This window comes from Silene latifolia, chromosome 5, assembly GCF_048544455.1.
Source record: "Silene latifolia isolate original U9 population chromosome 5, ASM4854445v1, whole genome shotgun sequence".
Taxonomy (NCBI): Eukaryota; Viridiplantae; Streptophyta; class Magnoliopsida; order Caryophyllales; family Caryophyllaceae; genus Silene; species Silene latifolia.
In genome coordinates this window covers 6,284,195-6,306,949 of record NC_133530.1, presented here as the reverse complement: position 1 = coordinate 6,306,949, position 22,755 = coordinate 6,284,195, and the positions used below count along the sequence as shown (strand labels likewise).

The following is a 22,755-nucleotide window of genomic DNA, read 5'->3' as shown; positions in this document are numbered from 1 at the left end:
CTATCAGTCTCGCATTCCGAATTCGGAAGATGACAATGATAGGCTACCGATAGAAATGCAAAAACAAATATACATCCAAAAACATTAATACTGGCCCAAATACATACCCGTGCAATTTTGCACGGGTTTAAAACTAGTAAATATTTTATTTATGGATAGTTAATCTTTTTTTATATTGTAGATTATTTTTTATTAAATAATTGATTATTTGTTAGTGGGTGGTTATATTTAGGAGATATTTTAGGAAGATATCTTTGAACAAAATAATGTAAACTTCCCTTTTTACGTGGGATTTTACTTGGCTGAAAATTTGTGATATATTTTATTTTTATGAGATATCCCGCTTAATTAGGCCCGTTTTACGGCAATATTCAAGTTCTAATGACCTAATTTTAGATCTACTTTTCCTATAAATTTACCTCAAAAGTCAAAACCCTAGAGTCCTCAACATTCTTGTTTCAATAATCTCCGATTTCTCTTCTTTTAATTACTGTTCCAAATCTCCAAATTCCCTTAAATCTCAGAGATCGATTCGATATGCGCTCCATGGCTATCCTCGCTATTTGTTACTGCCTATAATACATGATAATCGCCACTTCTACATCCTCTTTCGCCTCATCAAACTCCCCTTTCTTCACATAAGAACTACTCATAACATTCTTCTAGGTCCTCTTCGCCTCATCAAACTCCCCTTTCTTCACATAAAAGATAAAGTTTGGGGGAATCTCATAATATACAACATGATAAAATAGGACGAGTCCAAAATAGGAGCTAAATCCTATTTTAGCGAAGATTCATCCGCCGAACTTTCTTGATAGCCTAAATTAATAAACATGAGGCTTTTGCAATCTCCACCTGAAAACACATTAAAATAAATGAATAAGGTATTCATGAATACAATGTAATTTAGGCTCTTGAAGAAAGTTCGGCGGATGAATCTTCGCTAATCGATCACGATTGTGACGTGTGTTGGGATTTAGCTCCTATTTTGGACTCATCCTATTTTATCATTTGAACAAAGAAAATATCTTTTCCAAGACGGAAATAGTTAAATCCCAAAAACTATGCGGTTTCTATCAAATGGACCATGAAAGCCTTGTGAATATACTCATTTTATCCTATTTTTCGTACCGTTGGTGAATTTATAATACGCCATGTTTGCAATTTGCAGACCTTAAGCAGCATGTTTAAGTACGCTTGAATCAAAGACGTCACTGCACAATGCTTGCGGTCAGGGAGCACTGGAGCAACAAAACCGAGAAACTATGAGTTCGATTTACAATCACCAATTTAGCAAATCTTATTATCATGAGAATTTATTATTTGCATTTGCGTCCTTTTTTCGAATCACTGCGAATGTTTCTACGAAGATCATTTTCTTCATTATCTTGCGAATGTTTGCACCTTGCTACACGGATGCACGAAGCTAATTCGAGAAAGTGTAAAGTTTACAGAAGATCATTGAATCTCGAGTAACGACTAAATAGATTTGGGAAACAAAAGGGCAAGGATATCCCTGACCTTAGCGTATCTAGCAAGCCATACACGCAAGAAAAGTTCCGTAATGCTCTGTCATGCCTAAGGATGGAAAGTAAGGGCAATTAGCAAAATATCATAAAAAAGTGACAGACTAAAAAAGTCTGAATTTCACTAGAGGTAGAAAAATAATACAGATGTTCGAGTTTCGTGCAATGTAGTGAAACTAATTTGGATCAACAAGAATTAATAACATCAAATTGCATATGTATTACTTCTAATTGATAGTAACTCATTTGGCAATAATTTCATTATCCTCTGTAACATAAAAAATGTTTATCAGTCACAATAAAATGGCATACTGAGATACAAATACCGATTCTATGGAATATAAATACAAATACTCCCTCCGATTCATTTGGTTCTTATCATTTTTATGATTTTGTGAGGAATATTTTAGTCAAATGATCATAAGAAACAAATGAATCGGAGGAAGTATATTAAAAACCGAGTGTTTACTACCAATGAGGACAGTGCCTTTATTATTCTTCAATTAAAATGTCAGGGATGTGCTGAAACCAGTCCGGCACTGACGTTAACCCCTTGCAATCGACAATCAAAAGAGACTCGAGCGAGGTCAAGTGCTGCATCCCATTAGGAAGATTTGTCAGATGTGGAAGATCCTCCAGCTTCAATGATTGAAGTGTGGGAGCAAGGCTGCCCCATGGTACGCCACCATTATCATCGTTGTTTAGAAGACCAGCACTCTTGCGTATATGTAACTTCTGCAAGCCTGTCAGATGCTCCAACCCTCCAAATAAACTCCTGAGTTTCGGGCATCTCCAAATTTCTAGGCATTGAAGAGAGGACAAGCAGGTTTTGAACAAGTCCTCAACTTCTGACAAACTCTTTAGCTTATAGTCCGACTCGATTCACGTTTTTGTAATCACGTTTTGCAAAGTCACGTTTTTCCTTAGATTTGATATCGTTCCACTTTGGGCATTCCTTGATTTGGTGACCTTTGTCGCCACACTTAAAGCAACCAATAGTGGAGTTAGATCTTCTCTTAGGAAAACGGCGTTTACTAGAGTTGTTGCTATACCTTTGAGAGTTTCGACCATTGATCATGCCAACAATGTTTTTAGTGAACATTGCAAACTCATCATCTTCATCCTCCTCATCACTTGAGAGAGCATTAAGAGCGAGTCCTTTCCCTTTAGAGCTTTCACTAAAACGCTTCATGAGAGTTAACTCATGAGCCATAAGTGAGCCCATAAGTTCATCAAGGGTGAGCAATGAAAGGTCCTTAGCTTCCTCAATAGCCGTAACCTTCGGTTGCCACTTTTCAGTTAGGCTACGAAGGATTTTACGGACTAAATCCTTGGATTGAAAACTCCTACCTAAACTCTTAAGGTCATTGACAATACTAGAAAAACGTGAAGACAAACTATTAATTGACTCATCTCGTTCCATATTGAACATCTCATATTGTTGCATGAGAAGATCAATACGGTATTTCTTGACTTGTGACGTTCCCTCATAAGCAAGGCTTAGGGTGTCCCAAATCTCTTTGGCCGAAGCACATCCAGATATACGATTAATCTCTTGGTCACCGATCCCATGTTGAAGAATGGACATGGCCTTAGAGTTTTTCTCGATTTTCTTATAGTCGGCCTCAACATACTTATCCTCAATTTTCAAGGAGCTAGTGCCATCACCATTAATCACTTCGATTTTGAGGGGACCCTTTTGAATGATTAACCAACATTCATAGTCCGCACTTTTGACATAGTGCTCCATGCGATGTTTCCACCAGCCATAGTTTTCTCCCTTGAAAATGGGATACTTAGTGTGTTTTGAATCGTCCATAACAATAGGATCAACTCTTTGGATTTAACCAATATCAAGAGCACGAGGCTCTGATACCAATTGAAGAGTTAAGAACGATTAACACCTAAGAGGGGGAGGGGGTGAATTAGGTGTACCTTTTAAAAATTTTATCCTTAACTTAGTTAATTAGTTACTTTAAGCTAAGAATAAAGAAGTACAAGACTTGAGAAACTTAATTGAATGTAAGTTCACAAGAAGGTACAACGATTCTATGTCACAAGATAGGTGACGTGACACAGAGCTTGATTAGGTACATGCGAGAAATAGCAAAGTGAAAGAACGTAAAAGTAAATGAACAAACAAACGACATTTAAAAAATTGGTTTAGCCTCTACTCCGAGGCCTACGTCCAACCGTTATTTTATTACTTGTTTAGAAATTTACTCAAACTTACTAAACCCCTTACAATGAAAATAACTCGCCAACCTACTCCGGTTGCACTCAAACTTAAAGCTACTCCGCTTCAAGAGTTTATGGGTTCTATCTCAAGGTGTTACAGAATCTTGAATCTCAAGAGTTCACTTAAATGAACATGGAGATTACAATGAAGATCTAACACGAGAATCATGGAACAAACTCATTATGTCACAGTACAGCGAACTGATACTTGGAGGTTTTACAGCTTTTTCGAAAACAATTTTGAAGACTTAAAATCAGAAAAACGTTTTGCAAATGCTTGAAGAACAAAGCTTTGAATGCACAAATGATTTGCAAGGTTTTTACAATAAATGTTTTGGAAGTCTTAAGAAATAAATGTGACTAAGACACTCTATTTATAGTGGATTTAGTCTTAGGTAAGTACAACTTAGAAAGATTAAATCCAATATTAAAATGATAGCTTTGAGTGATGGTAAGTGTTAGACTATAGGCTTGGGGCTTAAGAAATCAGAAAACTTAAGCTTCTACACTCAACATGTGACAATTTACCAAAATGGCAAAAAGGTTTTCTTACTTTAGAAGTTTGACAAGTCTTTTTTGCCATTTTAGTAAAAAGTGTTTGCACAAATCTAGAGGCTTAGACAAGTGGGCTTGTGACTCCAAAATTTCAGATTATTTTCAAGCTTTTGAAAATTCAAATGTTTAAGGTTTAAAGTTTGCAAAGTTTTGACACTTTAAAACATTTGGTCGAAATTCCTCCTCCGTATGATAGTACCGAAACCCACAAGATCAAACAGATCTTTGTTGCATGGTTTTGCCATTACTTGACTTAAATGAGAATGTTACACTTACTCTTACATATATCGACTAAGGCTTGGAAAATATCATTGTCTTGACTTCCTTGATTAGCTTGATCATCTTGAATCATTGTTGAAAGTCCATTTGATTGCTTCAATCACTAATTATTTCAACTAAGAGCAAACAATCAAATAACAAAGGGACTTGGCATCATCAATCCAATGTGTTCTAACAAATTCCCCCTTTGATGATGACAAGTCCAAACATGTGTGATATTCCCCCTTAGCCCATGGTTAGTCGGTCTTTGGTCATTTCAACATAAACATGATTATAAACATGATCAAGGTAGTCGAAAGGTGCAACATGCTTGGCCAAAGTAAAACATCTAATCATGGAAGCTAAGACATAATTAAGGTGGACGTTAGCCTAAGAGTTAGAAGATCACACATAGCATAATTAAACTACTTCCCCCTCTTGACATCGTCAAAGGAGGATAAAACATGTCCAAAAGTCAAGCAACACGATTTAAACACACACAAATAGTTCAAGCAAGATAATAACAAACATCCGAAAGTGCAAGAGAGTGTCTTTTAAAAAACAGCAAAGAGCCAAAGTTCATAAGGAGAGACGGGTTAAAGAGGCATGAGCTTAGGAGGCATTCGGCTTGGTGATATGAAGACGTTCAAGTAGATCTTCATTCATAGTGCGAAGATCACCCACCTCATCCCTTAGCTTGCCCTGATCTTTGACCAACCGATTGACAATACCAAGAAGTTCATCCAACTTTGCGAGCACCACACCCAATTCAACAGTAGAACCTGCTGTAGAACCCGACTGGTTTTTCCTTTCCAATTTCCCATCCTTGATCTCCAAGCTCATCCGAGAAAGAAGGCCCGGTGTCATCTCATCACTTAGTTTTTCAATTGCAGGGCTGCCTTTCAACACTAACCCCTCCCTCATAAAGATGATCGAGAGCCACATACCATAAGGAACCACGGCATTTTTGTCAAAGTTCCCGCTTTGGAACTCAGTGGACATCTCAAGAATTCGGTGAAACATAAGGCGAGGAAGGTTAATGGGTTTGTGCTTGACAATGTGATGAATAAGGAGCATGTCAAGGAGAGAACATCTCCCACGGCTATTGTTGGAAAGGACTAGGTTACGAAAAACAAGGTTAAAGATGAACCGGATGGGTGCGGTTAATTCAAAAGCATATATGTTGGTTGGGCCATCGTCATCATGAGGTCGAAGAACCTTCATGACCTGGGTAGAGATAACCTCGTCAACTTCACCCCAATCACGTTTGGGGAAGGAGGTAAGCCCGACATCACATATATCCAGATGGGCAGCAAGTTGGTTGATTGTAAGGACAAGGGGTTTCTGATTTATAAAGGCAGAGAGAGTTCCAGATTCAACATCTACCTTGACTGTTGCATAAAATTGGATGATTTCGGACAAGTACATGGGACTATATTTGTCCAACAAATTCACCCAACCCTGTGCATATATAGCCTCTTTGAAGTATTTAAAAGCAAGAGAGGTGTCATACCAAGGTTTTTTATAACGCCTTCCACTGTGGAAGCAACAAATCAGCATACCATGGCATATCTTGAAGATCTCCTCCGGAAGATCGAGAGAACTAAGATGGTTGAGGATGTCATTCTTGAATGATTCGGCATAAGGGGCAATAACAAGGTTCATGCATGTGTTGAGTGGAACCTTATCCTCAATGATCTCATTCTCATCTATGCTTGGCAAATCTCGATGATAACGAGCCCATTTGGGTGCTTTGGTTTTGGATCCGGATCCCCTTTTCCTTTGAGTGACTTTGGGTTTTGGAGGGGATGCCTCCGGTGTCACATCCTCATCATCATCACCGAATATTTCAAGCATCTTTCGCTTGGACCGGGTTCGTGATGCGGGTTTTGAAAATAATGGGTCAAGCCCATCATCAAACACCACTGTGGCATCACCATGATCCTCAACATCAACAACCTCTTCATGCCCGTTTTTTGTTGAATCAATTTTTGGATCTTCATCAATTTTTTCAGCATTGGAACCAATTTCCCTTTCAACAGTGGAAGCCACAGTTGCATCAATTCCACTCCTTTCATCCTTCTCTAAAGTTTCACTTACCAAATCTTTCAACAGCACATCATCATCATTCTTTTCAGTAGCATCATTTTCATTTTCATTATTCTCCTTCTTTTCCTCTTCGTTTGAGTCCCCTTCATTTTCTTTTGATTTTTCCTCACTCTCCTTTGATTTTTCGTTGTCTCCCTATAATTTTTCTTCACTTTCTTTTGATTTATCATTGTCTCCCTCTGATTTTTCCTCACTTTCTTTTCCCTCTTTTGATTTCTCACTTTCAAGTTCCCCCTCTTTCATCTCACTTGAGTGATCTCCCTTTTCACTTGTTTCGACAACATCACTTGATTTTCGAGTGTCTTCATCTTTTTTGGTTCCCTTAGAACCGGAATCTTCCTCATCGGTGTCATAGTCCACCGCAGCATATAATTGTAGAGAGATAGGAGGATTCCTACTTCTACCTCCTCTGCCACGGCCACCGCCCCTTTTGGCGGTTGTCTTTTTTCGTGCAACGGTTGGCTTGGCAGTAGCAGGGCTGATATCATTAGTTTTGGCAGCGGTTTTGGGAGCCATTTTCTTCTTGGCAATATATTTTGGATTGAAAGTATTTCTGAGTTGAAGAACTTCTTTTGAAAATCTTGGAGGCATTTTAAGAGAGTGAAAAGGGAAAGGGTGTTGACGGTTTTGGGAATCCGAAAAAGGTGAGGGTTGGTTTTGTTTAGTGGGTAATAGGGAGTGTTAGTGGAAACATGGAAGTAAATGATGGGTTGGTGTAATTAATCAAGGTGAGAGGACGGTTGAGTGTTAAGAGAGTGAGGCTAGGGTGTAGGCTTTAGGTATGATGGGACATAAAGTAACTTGGGAAGCTCAATGCAAAAATAACTCAAGTGCACATAGACAATTGTTAATTTCATCTTGTTCGACATTTGCATGCATTTTAACCATATTAACTAAAATTTAATTACATGTAAATCCTCCTTCTAATCAATCATTGGAAAAAGTAATCTAATTTAGCGGTATGCCACCCAATAAACCAATTTCCGACCGAAGTCTTTCGAATTGTTCTCTTTCTAACGGTTTTGTAAGAATGTCCGCAATTTGATTTTCCGTTTTACAAAAGCTTAGACAAATATGACCTTTCTCAACTTGATCACGTAGAAAATGATGTCGTATGTCGATGTGTTTAGTTCGTGAGTGTTGTATAGGATTCTTTGATATATTAATTGCACTAGTGTTGTCACAAAAAATAGGGGTAGTCTCGAAAGTAAGGCCATAATCATGCAATTGTTGACGTACCCAAAGAATTTGTGCACAAAGATAGAGCGGCACTCACATATTCACTTTCGGCCGTGGACAATGCAACAAGAGTTTTGCTTCTTAGAAACCCATGAAATGAGACACGGTCCTAGGAAAGTAGCAATGCCCGAAGTGCTTTTCCTATCCAATGTATCACCGGCATAGTCCGCATCCGAAAAACCTACAAGATCAAGTTCGTAGTGAGTTGGGTACCAAAGATATAGCCCTTGTGTTCCAATCAAATACCTAAAAATCCGTTTGACGGCTTTGAAATGAGATTCTTTAGGATTTGCTTGGAAACGGGCACAAGCACACACACTAAATTGTATGTCGGGTCGACTAGCGGTTAAGTAAAGTAAGGAACCGATCATACCTCGATATACCTTTTCACTAATACTCTTACCGTTTTTCGTCTTTGTCAAGCTTGACTTTAGACACCATTGGTGTAGGCATAGGATTAGAATTAGTCAACCCAAACTTACTTAGCATTTCTTTTAAGTACTTTTGTTGGTGAATCATCGTTCCATTTTCACATTGTTTGATTTGAAGACCAAGAAAGAATCCAAGTTCTCCCATCATACTCATTTCAAATTCCGAAGTCATCAAATCAGAAAAGTACTTATAAAGAACATTGTTAGTTGCTCCAAAAATAATGTCATCGACATATACTTGCACAAGCAACAGTTCATCTCCTTGTGACTTGATAAACAACGTTTTATCCACGGACCCACGTATGAAACCATTTTCCAATAGAAACTTTGAAAGCCTATCATACCAAGCCCTAGGAGCCTGTTTTAAACCATAAAGTGCTTTATCTAGTTTAAAAACGTGGTTGGGAAACTCGTTGTTTATAAAGCCCGGAGGTTGTTCAACAAACACTTCTTCATCAAGGTATCCATTTAAAAATGCGGTTTTGACATCCATTTGAAAAAGCTTTATACCTTGAAAAGACGCAAAAGCTACAAGCATTCGTATGGCTTCAAGCCTAGCTACCGGTGCAAAGGTTTCATCGTAATCAATTTCTTCTTGTTGGTTAAAACCTTGCACCACTAGTCTAGCTTTATTCCTTACGATTTCTCCAACATCATCTAGCTTATTGCGAAAGACCCACCGTGTACCAATTACGATGACGTTGGGAGGGCCTAGGGACAAGATGTCATACCTTGTTTCTTTCAAATTGCTCCAATTCCTCTTGCATTGCAATCACCCAAAGATTCATCATCAAAGGCTCTTTGTGACATGGTCTCGTTCGATTTTGAGATGAAGGCATTGTGTGCACGAAATTTTGAAGCGATGATCTGGTTTTTATTCCAGAGGTTAGGTCACTGGTTAAGTTTGATAAAGGATGTGAGCTTTGGTGTTTCCATTTCTTGGGAATAAGTGAGTTAGAGGATTCGGTTTGTTAAATCGTCCGCAACAAAGAGGGGACTGCGTTGCATGAGGATTGTTTGAAGGAGGTGATTGTGGTTCATTTATATTTAGATTGGGCTGTTCTTCACCATCCTTGTTCCCCTGGATGAGGTAGCATCATCTTGTGTAGGAGGACGATTAGTTCCCCCGAGTTTTGGACATCCTCATCATGCAACAAAGGCTCCAACGTGTTGCTCACCTCTTCTACCACTTGATCCATATCATGTCGTATCAAACCAATCTCAAAATCGTCATCATATTCATCATCCTCATCATCAATCTGTGTGTTTGACACAAAAAGACTAGATTCATCAAATATTACATGAACGCTTTCTTCCATTTTCATAGTCCTTTTGTTATAAACCTTATAGGCTTTACTATGATCGGAATAACCAACAAAAACTCCTTCATCACTACGAGCATCAAATTTGCCAAGGTTGTCTTTTCCATTATTGTGCACAAAGCATTTACTACCAAAGCATTTTAAATGTGAAAGGTTAGGTTTTCTTCCTCGTAATAGTTCATAGGGAGTTTTCCCAATGATTTTTCTAATCATGACACGGTTGTAAATATAACAAGATGTGTTTACGGCTTCGGCCCAAAAATTCTTAGGAACTTTAGAGCTAATGAGCATGGTTCTAGCCATATTTTCAAGAGTTCGATTCATTCGTTCCACAACCCCATTTTGTTGTGGGGTTCTTGCGGCCGAGAAGTTATGACTAACACCATTCTCATTACAATAAGAGTCAAATGACGAGTTTTCAAACTCGGTTCCATGGTCGGATCTCAATGAGACAAGTTTGTAGCCAAATTTATTTTGAACCTTTTTGACCCAAATTAAGAACTCATCAAAAGTTTGATCTTTAGAACTTAAGAAGAGAAGCCAAACAAATCTTGTGAAGTCATCCACAATGACACAAATAAAACGACTTCCACCTCTACTCACAACTCGCATGGGACCACATAAATCAATATGAATGAGTTCAAGAGGTAAGGAAGTGCTAGCAACCTTTTTGGATTTAAAAGAGTATTTAACTTGTTTTCCTTTAACACAATCATCGCAAAGTGATTTAAATTCAAACTTAATGTTAGGAATGTCGTCAACTAGATCAAGTCTCTTGAGGGTGTTAAGTGTCTTAGCATTTACATGACCAAGTCGTTTGTGCCAAAGCCAAGGGTCGTTCTTTTGAACACTCATGCATGATAATGATTGACCCGACAATGAATATAAGTTAGTCATGTAGACATTTTTGACACGTTTACCTTCAAGTATGAGTTCTCTAGTTTTTCCATTGATGATTCTACATTCACTAGCAAGAAATTCAACAATATTACCTCGATCACATAGTTGTGAAATGCTCAAAAGATTGTGTTTTAAATCTTTGACAAGCAACACTTTGTCCACGCATAATGACTTTGACTTACCAACTTTTCCAATACCAATGATTTCACCTTTCTTGTTGTCGCCAAAAGTCACCATGCCACCATCGTAGGCTTCTAGCGAGAGGAATTGGTTTTCATCTCCCGTCATGTGACGAGAGCATCCACTGTCTAAGTACCAATTGCTGCTGCCCCTTACTAATGCCTATAAAAAATCAAACATTTAGTTTAGGAACCCAAACAAGTTTGGGCTCCTTCTTGACAACAACCTTTTTGACTTCCTCTTTCTTTATCCACACTTGTTTAGCATTTTTGGTGTTTCTTTCTAAGTCACAGACTCTTTTGTTACAACCATTAAACTCATGACCTAATTTGCCACAGTAGTTACAAATGATGTACTCAGGAAGACCAGCATACTTTCTTCTTCAGAAGTCAGTTTGACTTGGATCCTGGTTTCGAGTGCAACAGTGTGTGCTACTGTTGCATTTGAAACCAAGTCCAGCATTCTTTGCAAATTTTTCATATTCTTGTGATTGTTTCAAGAGAAACTCCAAAACATTCTGACTTCCTTCCCATTTTAAGTAGAACATCTTAGCCTCATCTAGCTCTTTAGTCAATGTTTCAATTTTAGCAAGATGATTAAGATTCAATTTACCTAAATTGTCGAAAGCTTGTTTTGCAAGTCTTGCTTCGTCACTAAGTAACATCCCAATTTGTTCCAATTGTTTATTATCCCTTTGACATAATTTGAGGTCAGCTAGAAGAGTGTCACGTTCCTTAGTTAAAGAAGACACTAATTTTGTGAGAGTATCTACTTCTTTTCTCGACTCAGATGCCACACTAGAGACCTCTGTGGCATGAGTCCTGTTCACTCTTTTAACATCTCAATTTGAGCAAGAAGGTCATCATTTGATTTTTGAGCTCGTTCTAAGGCACTTTTGACATGACTAGACTCATCATTTAACATTTCAGCAATTTTAACAAGATCGTCTTTTTCGTTGTTACGAGTAGCTAAGTCAATCAAAAGTTGGTCACGTTCTCGAGTTAATGATGACACATTTCCTTTGTTAGAACTGGATGCAACAGTGCAGGGATCTGTTGCACCGGTTTCATCAATTTTGTTGGCTAAAAACAAGTTTTGTTTTCGAAGCTTTTTGATTTCTTTCTCAAGACTCAACATGGAACTAGGTTGATCATTTTCATTTAGACTTTCTTTTAGGACTACATTTTCCTCAGCTATGTCCTCAATTTCGATTTGCATAGCTTCCAACTTATTAGTTTGGACACGTCATTTATCTATGAATTGATCTAGGAGGAGACAAACTTTGTCTTTAGAGAAAGATCGAACCTTTTTCTTGAGCTTAATTACCTCATGGTCTGAATCAGAGTCTGAATCTGCGGAGTGAGCCATAAGACACTTGATGTCTTCTTTCTTTGATGATTTGGAAACAATTTTTGAGGAACTGGTCGAGATGCTAAGTTTGGCGTCTAATTCATCCTCAAGGACATCGTCCTCTTGAATCGATGCCCCAAATAGCAGTCATTACTTTGTTTTTGTAATCACGTTTTGCAAAGTCACGTTTTTCCTTAGATTTGATATCGTTCCACTTTGGGCATTCCTTGATTTGGTGACCTTTGTCGCCACACTTAAAGCAACCAATAGTGGAGTTAGATCTTCTCTTAGGAAAACGGCGTTTACTAGAGTTGTTGCTATACCTTTGAGAGTTTCGACCATTGATCATGCCAACAATGTTTTTAGTGAACATTGCAAACTCATCATCTTCATCCTCCTCATCACTTGAGAGAGCATTAAGAGTGAGTCCTTTCCCTTTAGAGCTTTCACTAGAACGCTTCATGAGAGTTAACTCATGAGCCATAAGTGAGCCCATAAGTTCATCAAGGGTGAGCAATGAAAGGTCCTTAGCTTCCTCAATAGCCGTAACCTTCGGTTGCCACTTTTCAGTTAGGCTACGAAGGATTTTACGGACTAAATCCTTGGATTGAAAACTCCTACCTAAACTCTTAAGGTCATTGACAATACTAGAAAAACGTGAAGACAAACTATTAATTGACTCATCTCGTTCCATATTGAACATCTCATATTGTTGCATGAGAAGATCAATACGGTATTTCTTGACTTGTGACGTTCCCTCATAAGCAAGGCTTAGGGTGTCCCAAATCTCTTTGGCGAAGCACATCCAGAGATATACGATTAATCTCTTGGTTACCGATCCCATATTGAAGAATGGACATGGCCTTAGAGTTTTTCTCGATTTTCTTATAGTCGGCCTCAACATACTTATCCTCAATTTTCAAGGAGCTAGTGCCATCAGCATTAGTCACTTCGATTTTGAGGGGACCCTTTTGAATGATTAACCAACATTCATAGTCCGCACTTTTGACATAGTGCTCCATGCGATGTTTCCACCAGCCATAGTTTTCTCCCTTGAAAATGGGATACTTAGTGTGTTTTGAATCGTCCATAACAATAGGATCAACTCTTTGGATTTAACCAATATCAAGAGCACGAGGCTCTGATACCAATTGAAGAGTTAAGAACGATTAACACCTAAGAGGGGGAGGGGGTGAATTAGGTGTACCTTTTAAAAATTTTATCCTTAACTTAGTTAATTAGTTACTTTAAGCTAAGAATAAAGAAGTACAAGACTTGAGAAACTTAATTGAATGTAAGTTCACAAGAAGGTACAGCAAGATTCTATGTCACAAAGATAGGTGACGTGACACGAGCTTGATTAGGTACATGCGAGAAATAGCAAAGTGGAAGAACGTAAAAGTAAATGAACAAACAAACGACATTTAAAAAATTGGTTTAGCCTCTACTCCGAGGCCTACGTCCAACCGTTATTTTATTGCTTGTTTAGAAATTTACTCAAACTTACTAAACCCATTACAATGAAAATAACTCGCCAACCTACTCCGGTTGCACTCAAACTTAAAGCTACTCCGCTTCAAGAGTTTATGGGTTCTATCTCAAGGTGTTACAGAATCTTGAATCTCAAGAGTTCACTTAAATGAACATGGAGATTACAATGAAGATCTAACACGAGAATCATGGAACAAACTCATTATGTCACAGTACAGCGAACTGATACTTGGAGGTTTTACAGCTTTTTCGAAAACAATTTTGAAGACTTAAAATCAGAAAAACGTTTTGCAAATGCTTGAAGAACAAAGCTTTGAATGCACAAATGATTTGCAAGGTTTTTACAATAAATGTTTTGGAAGTCTTAAGAAATAAATGTGACTAAGACACTCTATTTATAGTGGATTTAGTCTTAGGTAAGTACAACTTAGAAAGATTAAATCCAATATTAAAATGATAGCTTTGAGTGATGGTAAGTGTTAGACTATAGGCTTGGGGCTTAAGAAATCAGAAAACTTAAGCTTCTACACTCAACATGTGACAATTTACCAAAATGGCAAAAAGGTTTTCTTACTTTAGAAGTTTGACAAGTCTTTTTTGCCATTTTAGTAAAAAGTGTTTGCACAAATCTAGAGGCTTAGACAAGTGGGCTTGTGACTCCAAAATTTCAGATTATTTTCAAGCTTTTGAAAATTCAAATGTTTAAGGTTTAAAGTTTGCAAAGTTTTGACACTTTAAAACATTTGGTCGAAATTCCTCCTCCGTATGATAGTACCAGAAACCACAAGATCAAACAATCTTTGTTGCATGGTTTTGCCATTACTTGACTTAAATGAGAATGTTACACTTACTCTTACATATATCGACTAAGGCTTGGAAAATATCATTGTCTTGACTTCCTTGATTAGCTTGATCATCTTGAATCATTGTTGAAAGTCCATTTGATTGCTTCAATCACTAATTATTTCAACTAAGAGCAAACAATCAAATAACAAAGGGATTTGGCATCATCAATCCAATGTGTTCTAACAGTCAAGAAGCCCTCAATTCCACAGTTTGTTCATAATTCATAAACAAACTCAACCAGTGTACTTACCAATCGTCAAGGATTGCTTCCCAAATAGAAATCATGTCTAAATATTAAGCAGTCAGAATCCTTGGAGCGGCCTCTTGCCAAAATGGCAAGGGAAGGCTTACCCCTATTATACCCTTATGGTGGCACCCTTCCTCGAACCCTCGCCTTGCAGGTACGCCATCCTGCACCGGGCTGCTCTTTGCCCTTTATAGTCGGAATTACTGATGTAAATTTCAGAAATGTAAACAGAGACCTAAAAACCCGTGAAAAAAAATTCATGATCAGAACATTAATGATTTTCTTCATTTCTGCAGTATGTTTGCACCTTGCTGCTTGGATCATTGGATGTACAGAAGCTTGCAATGCAGAGAAGTGTAAAGTTTACAAACATCATTGAATCTCAAGTTTACACTTTTACTTTTGGCTATTTTACCCCTCTTATTTTTTTTTTCTCCAACCTACCACCCAATTATATTACACTGATTAAAAAAAAAAAAAAAAAAATATCCCCAAAAACTCACCAACACATCAAAATTACACCTGTAGTGGGTAAAAGTACTCTTGTGATAATTAATCAAGCAGTTTGATTAATTTGAATGAAAATCTTGTAAACAAACTATTTTACATTTTGAGATTTATTGATGAAATCTATTGAAAACTCAGTACATGGTAAATGTGTAGTCGCCTTGTAAATTGTAACTATTTTACGCTCGAGATTTATTGATGAAAATCTATTGGGAACAACTCAATTGTAACTATTTTATGCTTGAGATTTTTATTGATGAAAACCTATTAAGAATAACTCAGTACATGGTAAATATGTAGTCGCCTTGTAGATTGTAACTATTTTACGCTTGAGATTTATTGATGAAAATCTATTGGGAACAACTTGGTACATGGTAAATGTGTGTAGTCACCTTGTAAATTGTTTTTAGAGCGTAACATCAGTGCAAACTGCATGACGAAGAACTGCATAAAAACGAACGGATGGAGCACCGTTTTACCGCTTATACTTCTATATCTCAGCAAATGATGATGAGACATAAACATTACTTTGATAAATAATTTGCAATTACCTAATTAAAATACATGTTTCAGATTCAAATTATCATCTATAATAGAAAAGACTAATTAGTTTGAGAGGTTATAAGGTTGGGAAATGAAAAAGTAGGTTTAGAGATTTTTCGAAAAGGCTACGGATACACATCTACATAGTATAAAAGCCAGGTTTTTTGGAGAATTGTGATTGGCCGTTAATTTTAGGGGTAAAAAGGTAATTTTTTAATACGGGGCTTACCCATGATCTTTAACACAATTAATTAAAATTTCCAACAAATTCTCTGTTTGAATAATTTTTTTTTACTACATTTTAATTTAATTCAATGTCAATTCTCTAATTTAATTTCAATTCATATTTTTTTTATTTAATTGTTGATAAAATAAATATTATATCTAATTAATATTCATATAAGGCCAGTATATTATAATTTAAAATCGACCCGTGCATTTTTTTTGCATGGGAGTAAAACTAGTTGTGTACCAAAGATTGGTACACACAACCAATAGCAAGATGCCATGGGTCAAACTCTAGTTAATTAGGAATTGATGCACTTAAGGGTAGATTAGTAATTTAACTAATATGGTTTACTATACATGGTTAATTAATTTCGCGGGTGCTAGTTTGCGAAATTAGTGTTGGCCAATTGTGCTAGGAAAGTTCACATATCTATATAGTGCATTAGTTGATAGTTATTATGTTTCTTAAATTAAAATTAATTACCTAATAAAACCGAGATTTTGTTTTCAAGTTTGAACGCCTATAATCTCGCAATTAAATAATTTTGTTAAGATATTTTCAACTTTGAAACTTCTTATATTTTGTAAATATTTTATTTATGGATAGTTAATCTTTTTTATATTGTAGATTATTTTTTATTAAATATTAAATAATTGATTAATTGTTAGTGGGTGGTTATATTAGGAGATATTTTAGGAAGATATCTTTGAACAAAATAATGTAAACTTCCCTTTTTAAGTGGGATTTTACTTGGCTGAAAATTTGGATATATATTTTATTTTTATTTTATGAGATATCCCGCTTAATTAGGCCCGTTTTACAGCAATATTCGAGTTCTAATGACCTAATTTTAGATCTACTTTTCCTATAAATTTACCTCAAAAGTCAAAACCCTAGAGTCCTCAACATTCTTGTTTCAATAATCTCCGATTTCTCTTCTTTTAATTACTGTTCCAAATCTCCAAATTCCCTTAAATCTCAGAGATCGGTTCGATATGCGCTCCATGGCTATCCTCGCTATTTGTTATTGCCTATAATACATGAGTCCAAAATAGGAGCTAAATCTCAACACCAACGACAATTGTGACTGTCTTTGCGACGATTCATCCGCTGAACTTTCTTCAGTAGCCTAAATTAACAAACATAAGGCATTTGCAATCTCCACCTGAAAACACATTAAAATAAATGAATAAGGATTCATGTGTTTTCAGGTGGAGATTGCAAAAGCCTCATGTTTGTTAATTTAGGCTACTGAAGAAAGTTCAGCGGATGAATCTTCGCTAAGACAGCACGATTGTGACGTTGGTGTTGGGATTTAGCTCCTGTTTTGGACTCGTAGAAGAATGTTATGATTAGTTCTTATGTGAAGAAATGGGAGTTTGATGAGGCGAAGAGGATGTAGAAGTGGCGATTATCATGTATTATACTATTTTATTATTCATAGTCTATGAAGATGTTGATAGTTTTTGTAAAGGCATTATCATTACACCGCATCATTACTATCGTATACAATTATGAAGATGTTGATAGTTTTTGTATTTTAACCTATTTAGAAGTTGAAATTTGATTATGAAAGATTTAGTTTTTATTTTAGTTACACCTTTTTCTTCTTCTCGGCGTGTAACTATCCGATTCAGTAATAAAAGTCACCTTTCTGTTTACTCTTGCACTTAATTATCTCGGTTTTCCAATACCTTTCCTATTTGCTTGATGCCGTGTCTATTGTATTCACAGCTGTTTTACGCTTGTACACCAGAATAATTTCATCACTTGGCGCATTGTGATAAAATAGAGTAAATAAATTATGAAAAATAATGTCAATTAAACAAAAGAAATTTAGCAGGCGGGAGAGTATAAATACGCCATGTTTGCAATTTGCTTGGCTCATTTTATCCTATTTTTCCAATACCTTTCGTATTTGCTTGGCTCATTTTATCCTATTTTTCTTGAGGTTTACATAGCGTTGGTGAATTTATAATACGCCATGTTTGCAATTTGCTGGGGTCTTCGGACCTTCAGCAGCATGTTTAAGTACGCTTGAATCAAAGACGTCCCTGCACAATCCTTGCGGTCAAGGAGCACTGGAGCAACAAAACCGAGAAACTATGAGTTCTGATTTCTGAATCACCAATTTAGCAAATCTTATTATCATGAGAATTTATTACTGCATTTGCCTCCTTTTTTCTGAATCACCAATTTATTACTCCTCCTTAATTTATTACTTACCTGTCGTCAAGGATTGCTTTCCTAATCGAAATTCACTGTTTAATATTAATCAGTAGTCGGAATTACTGATGCAATAAGCTTCAAGAATGTGAGCAGAGACGTAAAAATTACAAACCAGTGAAGAAATCCATGATCAGAACATTAATCATTTTCTTCATTACTGCAGAATGTTTGCACCTTGCTATGTGGATGTACAGAAGCTAATTCAGAGAAGTGTAAAGTTTACAGAAGATCATTGAATCTCGAGTAACGACTAACAGACACATTCGGGAAACAAAAGGGCATGGATACACGCAAGAAAAGTTTGGTAATGCTTGTCATGACTAAGGATGAAAACTAAGCAGTTACCAAAATGTCATAAAAAAGTGACAGACAAAAAAAGTCGGAATTTCAGTAGAGGTACAAAAAAAATACAGATGTTCGAGTTTCGTGCATAATTGATAGTAACTCATTGGCAATAATTTCATTATCCTCTGTAACATAAAAAATGTTTATCAGTCACAATAAAATGGCATACTGAGATACAAATACCGATTCTATGGAATATAAATTAAATACAAACAAATACTCCCTCCGATTCATTTGGTTCTTATCATTTTTATGATTTTGTGAGGAATATTTTAGTCAAATGATCATAAGAAACAAATGAATCGGAGGAAGTATAGTAAAAGCCGAGTGATTACTACCAATGAGGACAGTGCCTTTATTACTTTTCGATTAAAATGTCAGGGATGTGCCAGTGAGCTGTGTACATCTTCCCTTCAGTTCCGTACAACCACGCCTGACCTCGAGTTTCTGGAGTGATGTGAGGTTAGGCATCCAGTCCGGCACTGACAATAACCCCTTGCAATCAACAATCAAAAGAGACTCGAGCGAGGTCAAGTGCTGCATCTCATTAGGAAGATTTACCAGATGTGGAAGATCCTCCAGCTTCAATGATTGAAGTGTGGGAGCAAGGTTGCCCCATGGTACGCCACCATTATCATCGTTGTTTAGCAGACCAGCACTCTTGCGTATATGTAACTTCTGCAAGCCTGTCAGATGCTCCAACCCTCCAAATAAACTCCTGAGTTTCGGGCATCTCCAAATTTCTAGGCATTGAAGGGAGGACAAGCAGGTTTTGAACAAGTCCTCGACTTCTGACAAACTCTTGAGCTTATAGTCCGACTCGATTCTCATCTCCTTCAGACACTGGAAATTTCCTACTGGTACTAATTTCAGCAATTCAACATTTCCTGTCGTCACTCTCATTTCCCTAGGACAAGTTTTAGACATATCTCTATCTAGTGTTTTCAGCTCTAGACTTCTGTCAGCATCGTAGATTCTGAGGTCCTCCACGCGAGGACATAGGGGAATAGTTGCCATTCCCGGACACTCATATATCCACAATCCTTTGAGTTGAGGAAGACAAGGGGAGGACGATACTTCACAATCGCCCTCCCCTGCATTTGTTCTTGGCCACCATCCTTTCAACCTCGGCAAGTTTTCCAAATAAAGATGTTCAAGGCAAGGAAACAGAGAAACTGTTTCCATATCTGACTCAGGGATTGAATTAGTCAGGTACTCCAAATTTGGCAATATTTCAAGTCGGAGAAATTTCAGAGACTGCAGCAACCCGAGCCAGGGAAGGTAATGCAATCCCATACACTCTTTGAATTCAACCCTAATAAGATTAGGAAGAAAACTTGCCAAGTTATGCTCCCATGCCCAACTCGGCAATTTCCTACCATTGTACTCAACAAGCCTTAAATACTTGAGATTAGAATGTGGTTGTAGGTCTTCCAAAATGGCCTCCTCGTACTCGACTGTGGCCTCCTCATACTCAATTATGGCTTCCTTGTCCATGACTTCCTCAGGGATATTAGTACGTAAATACCAAATCTCGACCCCACTGAGGTGTTCCAACGTACTCAAATATGCTCCGCCCTTAGCAATATAAGGTGCACTTGGGTGTAAACGAATTTGCAGTCCGAGACTTCCTTTCAGGTTAACCAGAGCTTTTAAATCTTCAAGTTCAGCAAAGCGTTTCTTTCCGTTTGGATTTAGGTCACCCATTCCAAACCTATCTAGCTTCTGAAGACAGGTCAATCTGCCAAAGTTCGAAGGCATGTACAGAGGCAAAAAACAGTCTTTAACATCAAATACCCTAAGCTTAACCAGCTTACTCAAATCTTTCGGCAATACTTTCAAGCCTCTACACCCGAGCAAATTTAAAGTCTGCAAATTGAGCAGTTTTGTGATTGATTTTGGAAGCAATTTCAGTTTTGGATTAAATGAAAGATCCAAATACCTCAGATGAACCAACATGCCTATTGAGTTCGGTAAAATCACAACTCCTGCGCTCCTCAAATCCAATGTCCGTAGGGAAGGGCAGTTTGCTAGTAATTTTTCGACGTGTATCATGCCACCAACCTTGCTAACTTGGAAATATGTCCGAATATGAGTCCTGACGGAAAAGTTATTCATGAATTTGTGTCCTCGCACAGCAAAATGGCGAATTGCTTTGCTAACTTTCAGATTCTTCTCAGTGTTGGGATTTACTTCACATATCTCCTTCGCGGATACTTCCTTAGCAATATCGTGCATGAGATCATGTACTTTACAAGATACGATCTCACCATATTCATCTTTTTTAACATCTTGGAAAAAACATCTACGTAGCAGAATGAAGAAGTAATGTTCAGCTACATCTTCTATGCTATAACCACTCTCTGACGGAGTGATATATCCTTGTGCCATCCAAAGACCCATCAACGTCTCCTTATCTATCTCAAAGTCCTTGGGGAAGAGCGCACAATAGCTAAAACAACTCTTTAACGGAGACTTGAGATAATTATAACTCAACTTCAATATAGGCATGATGTCATTATTCTCAAAACCGCTAACATTTGCCAGTCCGTTCTGTTGAAATGATACCCACTTAGACTTGCGTTGGCCATATAAAAGACTTCCGACCACTCTTACAGCGAGAGGGACATTAGCACACCCTTCCACAATATCTTGGCCAATTCGGACAAACTCATCTGGAAGGGTTCCTTGTCCAAAGGCCGTCCTCTGAAATAATTTCCACGAGTTTTCTTTAGACAGACCTTGCAACTCATAAGTACGACCATTTCCTATTACTCTACCCGTCTCTTTAGATCTTGTAGTGACCAAAACCCAACTCCCTCTTCGACCTCCAGTCAAGTATCCAGCTAACTTAACCCATTCATCGCGATTTTCATTCCATACATCATCCAACACAAGAATAAACCTTTTTCCTGCAAGATGTGCCCTAAGTCTTTTCTGTACACTATCCAACGAACACCCTAATTGCGGCCTCCTACCAGTAGCCGACTCTAGAACATTAGCTAGAATACTTACAAAGTCCAGTTGTTCTGTCTCGTGATCATGATCAGCGACACAAGTCCATAATTTCACTGAAAAAGCACTCGAAACCCTTTCATCATTAAATAAAAGTTGGGCAAGTGCGGTTTTTCCTAGACCTCCGACTCCCACAATAGAAAGAAAAGAAACATCTTCTTCGACATCAGAGTTTAGCAGTATGCTTACAATATTCTCGACATCAACCTCCCTTCCAATAATATCAGCAGCGTAGACATGGGAGCAACTGTCTTCCCTTCTACGCTTGCTACTCTGATCACTCTCATTACTAAAACCAAACTTGCGATGATTACTCGAAATAGCATCGAGTTTATGGCTAACCTTCTGAAGTCTTGTCTGCGACATTTTTCCTAAACAAAGATGCTTAAAACGGCAAAAGAAAAGACGAACCTTTTTGGATAACTTGCCACCCTCGATTGTCAGACGATTTTGCTCCGCAAGGGTGACAAACTCGTCAAACAGATCATCGGCATCAAAAACCGCTTCCTTAAGCTCCTCAATATAGAGTTGTGCCTCATGGGACAACACTTTCTTAGTTTCGGCATCTATTAGAACTGCTTTAATAGTGGACACGGTTTGTTGGAGTTTCATAAGCTCGGATTTGTAACCGAACATAGGCCACATTTCTTTGATCTGTGAACATTGTAGCGCGGCAAAGAGGGTTTGAGCTACAGATAACACTGTCCCAAAAGCCATGGAGTAATAATTAATTCAGTAAACAAACAAGTGAGAGTAATGCTAACAACTACTGTTGTTACAGTATTTCAGCACTTTCTAATATTTACAATTAGTCTCACTTTTAGACGGGTATATCCGTCTAAAGTGTAAACGGATCAAATATGTCATCACTTACGTAACAAGACAAAGTGGTGACATCTCACCTGTTGTTTGTCTTATTATAAAAATAGTGTGATATTTGACCTGTCTACAACTTTAGACGGATAGTGTCCATGTAAAGTGAGAATTTGTGTAATATATATTCCTACAAAGTCTTCGACGACTTTGTCAAGGTCTATTCAACACCGTTGCAAATAATTAGGGGCGGACCCATGTATGTCCAAGGTGTTAGGTGTGGCAATTGCTATACCAAAGCTCAAAAGAATTAATAAGAGAAAACTAAAATTTGATATACCATTAAATTTCCACTAACCTATCATTAATTGTCCTATTAGTT

At 37.4% G+C, this 22,755-nt stretch overlaps 1 protein-coding gene across 2 annotated transcripts in view; it reads right to left on the bottom strand.

Annotated features, from left to right (window-relative positions):
• The window catches only part of LOC141656532 (putative disease resistance protein RGA1), a 35,104-nt gene extending 12,573 nt beyond the window's left edge, over positions 1-22,531 (bottom strand). Inside the window, exons 1-2 of one of the 2 annotated variants that reach the window (XR_012548522.1) lie at positions 18,894-22,373; positions 956-1,062 (exon numbers count right to left, since the gene is read on the bottom strand). Coding sequence is in view for 1 of the 2 variants with exons in the window: in XM_074463467.1 (XP_074319568.1) it covers positions 18,915-22,277 (3,363 nt within the window). In the remaining variant the exon portion in view is untranslated. Of the gene's footprint in view, positions 1-955; positions 1,063-18,719; positions 18,786-18,880 lie in introns of those variants that run through there. The other variant, XM_074463467.1, reaches the window with a different exon arrangement.
• Between the last annotated feature and the right edge of the window lie 224 nt (positions 22,532-22,755).